Below are 12,019 nucleotides of genomic sequence, written 5' to 3'. Positions count from 1 at the left end.
GGCTGTGTTCTTAGGCAAAATTGTGAGTGAGCCCACTCCCTTGGCTGAGAAGCAACCCCACACATGAATGGTCTCAGGATGCTTTACTATTGGCATGACACAGGTCTGATGGTAGAGCTCACCTTGTCTTCTCCGGACAATATTTTTTTCCGGATGCCCCAAACAATCGGAAAGGGGATTCATCAGAGAAATAGACTTCACCCCAGTCCTCAGCAGTCCAATCCCTGTACCTTTTGCAGAATATCAGTCTGTCCTTGATGTTGGCTTCTTTGCTGCCCTTCTTGACACCAGGCCATCCTCCAAAGGTCTTCGCCTCACTGTGTGTGCAGATGCACTCACACCTGCCTGCTGCCATTCCTGAGCTATCTCTGTACTGGTGGTGCCCAGATGCCGCAGCTGAATCAACTTTAGGAGACTGTCCTGGTGCTTGCTGGACTTTGTTGGGCGCCCTGAAGCCATCTTCACGACAATTGAACTGCTCTCTTTGAAGTTCTTGACGATCCAATAAATGGTTGATTTAGGTGCAATCTTACTGGCAGCAATATCCTTGCCTGTGAAGCCCTTTTTGTGCAAAGCAATGATGACGGCACGTGTTTCCGTGCAGGTAACCATGACTGTCAGAGGAAGAACAATGATTCGAAGCACCACCCTCCTTTTGAAGCTTCCAGTCTGTTATTCGAACTCAATCAGCATGACAGAGAAATCTCCAGCCCTGTCCTCGTCAACACTCACACCTGTGTTAACGAAAGAAACATAATATCAGCTGGTCCTTTTGTGGCAGGGCTGAAATGCAGTGGAAATGTTTTTTGGGGATTCAGTTAATTTGCATGGCAACTCGGGACTTTGCAATTAATTGTAATTCATCTGATCACTCTTCATAACATTCTGGAGTATATGCAAATTACCATCATACAAACTGAGGCAGCAGACTTTGTGAAAATGCATATTTGTGTCATTCTCAAAACTTTTGGCCACAACTGTACTATTGCATGATAGCCAAGCCATCCAAACCTTTTAATGCAAATCATACCCAACTGATTACCATATGGTGCTGTTTTTTTGCACGCACCATTTAAGCTTTGTTTTAATGCTACGGTAGGCTAATGTGATTAACATGATGTAAGGTAAGTAACAAAAACATTTCCCAGGACATAGACATATCTGATATGGGCAGGAAGCTTAAATTAATTTAAAAGATGATGGTACAAAAATACATGTTTTTTTCTTGGTACTATCTTTTACCGGCTCTAATGTTTTATATTCTCCTAAATTAATTTCACATTCCCACAAACTTAAAATTGTTCCCTTTCAAATCGTATCAAGAATTTGCATATCCTTGCTTCAGGTGCCGAGCTATAGGCAGTTAGATTTGGGTGTGTTATTTTGGGGACGAAAATTGAAAAAAAGGGTTTGATCCTTATGAGGTATTTAACGAGCAAACGATTCTTATTTTATCCATCAATTACATTTTTATTTGTTTGGATTCTTTCAGTGGCCTAACGTTTTGATTGAATGGCCTGTCAATGATGGTTTTAATCTTGGATAATAGATGGACCCTATAGGCAATAATAAAATTGCAGTTGTAATGCACATTGTCCAATTAACAGTTTGGTTATGAAGGATGATTATTTTGATAAAACATGTTGTCCACACTCTAAATGTAGAGAAAAAAAAATAAGTATTCAGTTTAATATCACTGACCAGGAAATGTGAAATAATATCAAATTTGTTAAGCAAATGAGGCAAGATACAGACATGCGTATGTGTATTCAAATGTGTGTCTGTGTATAGTTTCCTTATAGGACACACATGATGCACAACTCTATAATGTTCCAGTATATTAATGTATTTGTCATTGTTGGCCTTTCCTATTCGTGTCAGAAGTGGGATGGAAAATGAAGTTATTATATTCTATTGTATTCTATTCTATTTCTAATAACTCCCTTGGCAAAGCTAACTTTTTTTCAACTGTCAGTCTGATGCACAGGAAGGGCTGACTCAGCATCAACAAGATGTATCAGATGTCCTCAGATATCTTTTATCATGACTCTGAAGCTCATTCAATGCCAAATTACTTGGAAACACAAGGCTATTGCAATAGAAGGCAAGGTCAACAAAACAGATGACTGAAGGACAACGTAATGACAAAAAGACACAAGGAACAGATAGCCTACGAGGATCTAATAACATGCCGTTCATCACCTCTTTACCTTGTCTGTATGTACACATGTCTACCTCACATGTTTTCAAATGTATTTGTTATGTGATGAAATCTCAGCCGGTTAATGAAATGTGCTCTACTGATGTACAGTAATTTGATATGCGCAATAACAAGAGATGCAATTAATCTCTGTCAGGGAATGTCTAGGTCTTGTTTGTATGTCTAGGACATTCTCATGTGATGTAACCACACACACACACACACACACACACACACACACACACACACACACACACACACACACACACACACACACACACACACAGGTATACTTAGGCCTTGAGGGTTGACAACTTTAAAGCTTTAACACAAATATTGACTCATGATAAACACCGTTACAGTTGTGTATGAAACTGATGCCTGTTGATGTGGGGGGGGGGGGTCCATTTTTTATGTTGCTTTCACCACTCCTGCATAGGACACACACACACCTCCCCTCTATTTATTCCAAACCACACATGCTGGTGTTTTTTATTTTTAGCCCAGATCGGGTTTCTAGCTCCCCATTCTGCGAAGGGAAGCGTTCAGCAACACATCTCTCTGTGACGTGAAGTGGTTGGCGCAGGCATGAACTCAGATTCTCGTTGAGTCGTTGGCACCATGGAACTGGAGCTGTCCAAGTGTTTATAATGGGATGTAATTACCATGAAGCGAAAAATGTAAACCAAAGAGGGAATTCTGAAAATGCTAAGTAATTGCGACCAGTATTGGCTATTCTCCGGGATAATTGTCTTGTGAAATAGGCTGATAAACTGAAGCTTGAGTGAAACTAATAAACACCTGTGAGAGGAGCAGCTTTTACCAGCAACATTATTCAGGTATGGACATATAATCGTGTGATACATTTGTTTAATTTGTATTATATATCATATTAAATGTAGCAAACAAACATACCAACGTATTTTATTGATTAGACTATTGATTTGATCTTTCTATGCATTTTACATATAGCCCTGTAGCCCACCTGTCCCTGAAGTATCAATCATGATGTAGACAAACTGTAGACTGAGCAGTCTATTTCTTCAAAAATGTTTATCTCAAGTTTTTGAGGTAACAGCATTACTTACTTGTCACGTTATAGCCTTGTTACACATGTACTTATACAATATAGGCCTACACAGAAACGAGGGTGAGCGGAGAGAGCATATTGAATTTACTTGTGTAAATAAATATTGTCACATGTATGAACACTGTCCATGTCCCTGCCCCTCTTTCATAGTAACCTAAATATTATACCTTTATATCATACATCTTTTTCGGCTACTAAAATTATTAATTATTATTATTATGTATTATTAGTATAAAATAGGTAACTGTATTGTGTCTGTTGTCCCTCTGATTTAATGTCCAAGTGGTGCAACCAAATGCTCTTGTTCCTTGTCAATATCCACTTCTTGCTTTCAGTCTTCTTCCAGAACAAGGTAACCTGTCCTTCGCCCAGGCGCCTGCAGCCGCGAATTATTCGACTATATGGATAAAGTATCTCTCAACTTCGCCCGAAATTAATCAGTTACAGCTCAGAGAGACTAGCCGATAGCAGCATACACACGCAATCGTTGCAGCAATGGTGGGCCAGTGTGACCTACCTCATAAAGGTGAGATCCGGACTAATAAACATATATTAATCCATAATACCAAGGTTGTTTCATAGTAATTTAAATATTTGTGTATTTAGTTGTACTTTTCCTGTGTGAGGTTTCAAGCGGAGTTAAGTCCATCATTTTGCATAACATTATTGTGACTGCACATATTTGAATCACAAGAGGGCGCAACCTGTCTATTCCTGCCCTTCTATACATTTCTATATGCATTATTGGACTTGGTTTAAACAGCTCCCATGGTATTAAGTCATTAATTGAGAGGCATTACAGATTGATAGATTGTTGTGGGCGCTTCCAATGCAATTTGTATTCTAGTTTGATCGTTGAGATGGTGTTGATTCAGTCACCTGTGGCTGAATAAAGTTTCACAGTTTTAAGCCCTTCCTACTAGGATATAGCTTCGTCTGATTCGCTTAAAGTGCTTCCCATCATCTTGAGAACCCGTTATTTGTCCTCCAGCGTTCTTATAACCAGACTGTACCACAAGTTTTGAGGTTTGGGTTATATTTAAAAGGTATTATGTAACAATTTTAGCAATATTTTAAAGCATTTAGAGAAACATAAACCCAAAGTTAGATATGTGTTGCTTCGGAACATAATGTTACATTGTAGAAGTAGTCAGGAAATATACCAATATATATGACTGTTGATGCCCCCCTCTTCAAAGTTTTTGTTTGGCTCTGTTGAGATTCCGTTTTTCGGGTTCGATCGATTTCTGTCTTGCAGAAGTTATTTAGCCAACAACTTAAGTGCTTGACAGAAAAATGGGAAACATTAAAGTTTCCCATATAAGACTCATTATCGATGTTTAAGCCAACAAGATAAAAGCACAAGAAATACCAGAAAGCAATGAAGGTAGCGTTCGCAAGCCAGTTAACGTCAGACCATCAGCTAGCAGACAACGAACCGCGTTACCCGGTGTTTAGCTAGCTAGCTAGCTTGCGACGGCGTTAGTTTAACTAGTTTTAAGGGTGTTGTTGTTGTTAGCTAGCCAACAGTTAGCTCGCTTCAACTAGGCAAATGTCAGAATAAACGATACACTGGGTGCTTCTATGTTCCACCAGTAGCTAGCTACGTGTATATTTAGCCAGGAAGTTTGGTTAGCTAACTAACGTTAGCTACCTTGTCAGTCAGGTCTCTTGTCGGCGAGCTGCCTGCTGTGTTGGCAGCAGGAGTGGAGGGTTTTACTTCTCAAAAGGATGCTGCTAATGGGATCCTGTGAAAAAGTGGATTTTAATATCGCTCCTCGCACTGTCGCTCGGCTTGTCTTCGAAGCCGAGCAAGATAATCGAAATGGGGGAAATTCATCAAATGGGAGGTAGGACTGAATGCAACGGTTAACCGTTTAAAATGTGTTGTGCAATCAATCAAATGTATTTACAAAGCCCCTTTTGCATCAGCAGATGCCTAAACCCCCAAACAACAAGCAAATCAAATGTAGAAGCACGTTGTTGGCAACTTCCTCAGAGGCTCTGAAGATAATGAAAGCTTAGCAAGCCAGTTAGCTAGGCTAATTTTAGCTAACTAGTTACAATACTAATGTATTTTTATTGTACCGACCAAAGACTAGTTGGCTAACTAGACAGACTGTATTGAATACAGACTGGATACCGTTACTGTATTGAAACCCGTTTGAAGTTGTGAATATTAGCAACCCAACTGTTACCCAGTAACTTATTGGCCCTGCCTGAACAGATTTGTTGTCATCAATGCCACGATCCTATTTTATCCGTGAATTTGTGTCATCATGACTTTTAAGACTGGAGCCACGTTAGTATTGCACCTACGGAAGCATGATTTGGGGAAGTCCTTTCTGTTGATTGTTTAATGCCCACCTAAATCTCTGGTGTGTTTATTGCTAGTTTACAAGATATGGCTGTGTATGAAGTAAAGATGGAGAGGGTCACACGAGTATTACCATTGATTACTCTGAGCAAACAAGAGCATGCCAAGATTTATCTTGTGCAAACAGATGAGCAAATACACTGTGGGGCAACAGGTGCCTGCATTGAATTGGTCAAAATCAGCTATATATATATATATATATATATATATATATATATATATATATCAAATCAGCTATATATATATATATATATATACATATACATACATACATTATATTGTCAGACATACATAATGTATGTATGTTCGGCATCATCAGTGCTGGCCATGACTGACTGGCTGAGATAGTTGATTTGGCTATGTCGATTAAAATCGCTCCACCATTTCCAGGTTGTCTCATTTCAGTTTGTGACAAAACAAACAATTTATGGTGTAGAGAATCATTGTACCATCTAAACCTCTGTGAAATATTTTTTTTCCATTATCAAAAATGTTGTATTTTCAGCTGTTTTGAAGCTGGTATACAAAACCGAAAGTAAAACGGGAAGCATAGAAATAGCACACACAGAACAGATCTACCGTCTCTTAGACATCCTATGTGATTTTTGTCTGGTCGCCCAAAAAGTTACATATTGCAGCTTTAAGAATGAAAAGAGGGGATGTTCATGTGGTTGAGCTGGACCATGAGGTTTGAAGGAGGGGAGATGTTGACATGTTGGGGTGTTTGAGCTGATCTTGGAGATGGGATAAAGGATTGTTGTACGTATTGTATATGTTTTTTGTTTTTAAAAAGTGCTTGAATAGCAATAATCTCTCCATTTGACTCCCAAGTGCGCGCTATAATCACTTTTACTGACTTAATACCAGAAGGGAGCAAACCTGCAAAATCTGTCTAACAGCAATTTCCAACCAAACAATGCATCAAAAGCATTCAGACACCACTGATATTGGACACGGAATACATAACTTCCATCGATCTGTCTCTCTGATGATCAATAATTCACAAGCCATCTGTGTCATGCTGTACTTCCTGATACCATTTGAGGTCAGATCACAAAACCAATAGAAATAGATATCAACATGTATCAAAGTAACTGGGATCATCTTTTGTCCAGAAAACTGATTTTCTACCATGTTAGTTTTTTTCTGTTTATTAAGGGAGAATTAGACTGTTAGCCAATACTACAGTCTCTCTTCTCAGCCCCCTGCTACAGCCGGACATAGATCGTTATCTCTCTCACTGCAAGTTCAACTGTGAAACTGCATGCCCTGTGAACTTGGCTCAAGGTAAAAGGGAGAGCAGGCGCATCGAAGGAGAGACGGGGACATCGGACAGAGGGAGAGTTGCAGAAGAAGAGGAGGAAGTGAGGAACAAAACTACAGACTGACAAAAAGATGCAAAGAAACCCTACGCACAGAGCATGAGGTGGAGAGTTGGAAAAGAGAAGACTGCATTGTATTAAATTAAATGAGGGCCCCACCCTGGTTGCAACATTATTGACTAAAATTAGCGGGTGAAGCTAAACGGCTGTAACCTAGTGTCATGCCATACATTACCATGGAGAATAAAACCTGCCTTCCATAATGGGATCTTTCATACTGCACCATCTGGATGTCACTGGAAACATGAGGTACATTCACAAATGTTAGCTAAGCTGGTCTAGGACCAGACCACAATTGATTTGTACCAAAAAGCTGTGATCGGATCTCAGACCGACTTCCTCAACATCCTGACTTGTGTCTGCATCATTCATCTGGGTGTTTTGAAGTAAAACAATTGGTCTGAAGAAGCTCTGAGCTTCTGTGCCACCAACGGCCACCAGCGGCTCCATGGCGCAGCTCGTCCCCATCCCCACGCTGAACATCCTCCCCCCGTCCTCAGACACCGATGCCTGGTCTCGCTCTCCCAGCCCCCGGCCTCCCCGCCGCCACCGGTGCTCCCGCCCCCCCCGGAGCAGAGCCTGGACCAAGAAGAGGAGCGATGGAGAACAAGAGAAGTCACTCAAACCCCGGTGGGACGGCACTGAGGAGGAGGGGAGGTTGAAGGGGAGTGCTGCTCAAAGAAGCCCCTCACTTCTCCCTTCACCCCTCTTGCCACCCCACGTGGAGGACGCGGTCCTGAGCCCTTCCTTGGACCTCTTGCTACCCCCGTCGTCTCACACCTCCTGGTCACGTAGCTCGTCTCCCGGCCGGCGTTCACGCTGGTCCCTTAGGAGTCTGCTCAGCAGGGAGTCTGACGGGGACAGCTGCAGGTCAGTGCTCTGGTCTCTATCTCTCTCCTCTCTAGGACAGGCAGGCAGGCAGCCAGAGGCCTCAGGTTCCCTGCAGACTCACTTCAGAACCCCCTCAAGGTCCTCCCATCTAGGGATGGGCTCAGTTATCTGCTAGCTGCAGGACTTTGGTTCATGGCCTTGTCATGTACTGAATCAGGAAACTGTAACTTAAGGCACTTAGTGCATTTTATGTCTAAGCATTAGGCTAAATGATCATTCACATGCTACATACTTCACTGATATTACATTAGATAAGATGAGGAGACTATGTTGTCACAGATAAAAGATGTCACTGTTGTTTGACAGCGACTGGAGTGGAGTTTTCTGTAATGGCACACCACAAGCCAACTATTTGGAAAAGGCACAGCAGACCGGGCTTATTGGTTAAGCACTAAAACCACAGAGGGCAGATTATGCTGTTAAAGTCCTGGTGAACTCCAAGCTGGGTTATATCACAGTTTGATTTGATCAGGCAGGCAGATGAACATGTTCATCATGCTCTTATAGTATTTCAGAGAACAAAACCATTAGCCCATGTCACAATATTAAAGGTTCTACCTTGCCATAATTGAAGTAAGCCTGCATCTTTAATTATATTCTAGAGAAATTGTAACATTTTGAGGGAGAGAAATAAGCATATGAAGACAAAGGCATGAGGCTGAAAAGAGAGTAGGCTAAATGAAATGTTAGGTAAAACGAGAGGTCTATCTGTTGTAGCTGAGAGCGAGCGAGAGAAAGAGACCTCTACTTCAGTCACAAGGAGCAGGGAGGTAGGTTTGTGTGCACCGCTCATCCTGCTTAGAATGCATGACATCACCGCCAGCCAATAGGAGCCCACGCTTTGTCTGATGATGTCACCTCCGTCCAATGGGAGGGGGTGCTGCATTGCCAGCAGTGTCCTCGGCGAACCTGTTAAAGGGCCATCCAGGCAGGCAGAGGGTGTTCCTCTCTCCGCTCCAAATGAACAGCTGTGCCCTTGTCCTGTTCATTTACCAACCAGTTTTATTGACCCAGTTTTTTAAATTTTTTTTATGAAACACATTACTTAGATAGACCTCTGACATTATTTTAAAGCTCCTTAATGATACTGCCTGTATTTTCTATGTAAGGTGGTTAAATCTATATTAATTAGTTGAAACAATAACAAAGCGGTCACCCCGCCTCTATTTTGGTAAAAAGCTAAGGGATGAGCCTGGATAAATGTAACCACTTTTAAATTCATAGACCGTGCTATGGATATAAGGACTGACCATCAATGCTGTCAAAATAATAGTTTTTGCTTTTACATTGTTTACAGTATAAAGAAATGTGGTACGCCAGATGAACTAAGCTCATTAAATTGTCATCGTCAAGAATCAATGGCTATATATAATTAATTCAATGCTTAATCAATGATTTCATTGATCATTGAATCATTCATTCAGAAATTAAGTTTAAAAAATTGATGTAGCAACTAAGGATTCTAGTTTTAAAAATGAAGGATTTACAGTTGGGAGTTCGTAAGACTGAAACCCGAAATGTTACAGTGCACTATAGGAAAAAATAAAATGCAAGTGTGCAGGCCTAAATGAAAACAGTGCACCCCTATTGTTAGTATGAACAACACCCGTTCACTGCAAACACACGAGTGTTGTTTGTTTAGGCTACATGCATCATCTAAAAGCAAGGGCTTTGTTTATCTACAGTACACACCTCATACTGATCTATGCATATCTCCTACTCCTGTTGTTATCTGAATGTTTCCATTGTCAAATTATATACCACTGTTTGACAATACATTAGGTTCTGAGTGAATCCTTTTCTAGATGCAGTCAGAGCATCAGTCAGGTAATACAATGGGAAATGGGAGTGCTGGTGGTATTCATATATAAAACAGAAAAGGCCATGGCTATGAATGATAAAGTCATCTTGTCATCAACACTTCATTGATCAAGTTGTTGTGAAATCCAGGCATTTTCTGTTTCATTCCGGTGTTTTGTAACACTAGCCGGTCGTCTCTGATGTTTGAGAGGACACGTGAAATTATTAGGCCTGAGACTATTTGGGCTCATTCCCATTTAGCCTGGACACATTAATACAATGAGGCACAGTATTCTTATATCATTAAAACACTAGCCAGTTCATTTCATGTCTTTGGTTACCATTGTTTTTGTCCTGTTGCATGAAATAAACCACAGTGTAGATGAGAATCATTGACCATTTGACAGCCACACCCTGACGGGAACGGATGATTCAGGCCAATGAAGGCGTTTTAGTTATGGTTAGGCTAATGACTTCTGCGTGTCAGCTGTGGTGGTCTCAACAGACGGCTGATTTCCATGGGGATCTGAATAACGATTTGCATTGGAAGAACATGGGAGGATTCTAATGCAAATAATGAGTTTTTTAATACAGTCAAGTATTCTGGGGTGTTTAGTGGGGGCGGCAGTTGATTTGAATCAGAGGCCAACAACTCGTGTGCGAAACAGTCTGACGTGGAGAAATGCGAGATATGTTATGCGAGGCATGTTCCTACAAGATGCTGTGTAGCCACATCTCCCAGTCATTCTATTGTAGAGACTTGGTAGTTAGTAGACTAAGGCTAATATTTATCCTAATGTGATATTACCTATACCTTAAACCTCAGAGAGGCTTCATAGTCAATAGGCTCCTTTGGCTGACTCCAACACTTTGTTGGTTGGGGACAGCTGTGTTGTGTGTTTTATCTATCAGAGACCAAGTTGGATTCCTCAGTGGTTTAAAAGCACTTTTCCGTGGTGATCATACCTTAGTCACTTGCGCAACACTGACTGCACAACTGTCTAAGCAGTAGCAGAATTGTGGCGATAGTCTGAGTGACGGCGCGGCAACATCTTCCAATATAAGGCTAGTAAATGGCCTAGTAAATAGCCAACAGTTCTGTGTTAGGCTATCAGGTCTCAACACCAGTCATGAAATCAGTAAACATCTTAAAGATTGCACTTCCTTTGGCGGTTTAACAAAGTGTTAATGTAAGACAAACATGATTTGTAACATTCCTCCATAATCTGTTAGGTAACAGAGGATGGATGACAGTAATATGGTGCGTGGGGGAGGGGTTCATATTTTCTCCAGCTCCACCACTGTTGAATGCACACTTGATGCTGAATAACTAAAAGCATCACATTTAAAAAGTAGGTTAGGCATATGTTCTTTACCCTTGGGCTGTTTTTTTATGAACAAGTCGTCAAACATAACTTAACCCCAGTCTGCAAGTAAACTGAGGTGAAGGGAACACTACTAGCTGATACATGTCCTCCCTGTCTGTTTAGGCCTGACCTGCTTGGCAGACAGATATCTAATTGAGTAATTGGCGTTGCCCCCCCCCCCCTCCAATTCACCTCTCTGCTGGCCACATAATCCCATTTGATAATCCACTGACACACAAAAACAACTGCAGATCAATTGTCTACAGGCCAAGCCATTGTCTCTCTGTAGCCTATGTTTGAGGCGTTGCCCCCAGTTCATCATATTTATGTTTGGATTAACTTTGACTAATTGAGTTTTGGTTCAGGTCTCCCACTCAGCAGAAGGCTGCCTCAGACATTTATTCTGCTAGATAGTTTGGAACGGGGCCTCACCTGAAAATGTGCTGAGCACAGGCCTAAAACACCACTCAACTAATTAGCCCAAAGAACATTGATCTCTCCCCACTGACGTTGTGCAACCACTGCTCTTTGGTAATAAGTGACTTTCTGTTGAATGTGCTAGGGACCAGATTCTTCTTTGCCCCCTCCACTCTTTATTTTTCTCTCTCTGTCTAAACATGTTCTTTCTCTTGCTCCCTTCTTCACCCCCGCCTGCCCTGTGAATGGAAGAGATTACAGTAGGCACTCCTGTACCTCAGAAAAGCAGATTAAGAGAGAGGGAGGGAGCAAGCAAGAGAAGGGGGGATCTGCACAGCATGGATTATGATGTATCCTACTCAGTGGGTCTCTAATCCAGAGATGGACAGAGCGATTGTGGGTTGAACGACTGGGTGGGCTTCGGTCAGGTGGACACTGCAGGCAGCACTGTTTAGTGCGGGATAATTACAGTCAGTGTGATAAACCATGTTAGCA

General features: G+C 41.4%; 1 protein-coding gene across 1 annotated transcript in view; it reads left to right on the top strand.

Annotated features, from left to right (window-relative positions):
- Positions 1 to 4,528: 4,528 nt before the first annotated feature.
- Positions 4,529 to 12,019, top strand: part of LOC135520159 (protein Aster-A-like) — a 35,438-nt gene continuing 27,947 nt past the window's right edge. The window contains exon 1 of the mRNA XM_064945516.1: positions 4,529 to 5,140. Within this exon, the coding sequence (XP_064801588.1) occupies positions 5,022 to 5,140 (119 nt within the window). The 5' untranslated portion in view covers positions 4,529 to 5,021. The remainder of the gene's footprint in view (positions 5,141 to 12,019) is intronic.

This window comes from Oncorhynchus masou, chromosome 29 (assembly GCF_036934945.1).
Source record: "Oncorhynchus masou masou isolate Uvic2021 chromosome 29, UVic_Omas_1.1, whole genome shotgun sequence".
In the NCBI taxonomy this organism is placed as follows: domain Eukaryota; kingdom Metazoa; phylum Chordata; class Actinopteri; order Salmoniformes; family Salmonidae; genus Oncorhynchus; species Oncorhynchus masou.
Note: the sequence above shows the minus strand (reverse complement) of the source record. Positions and strands in the feature narration are given on the sequence as shown.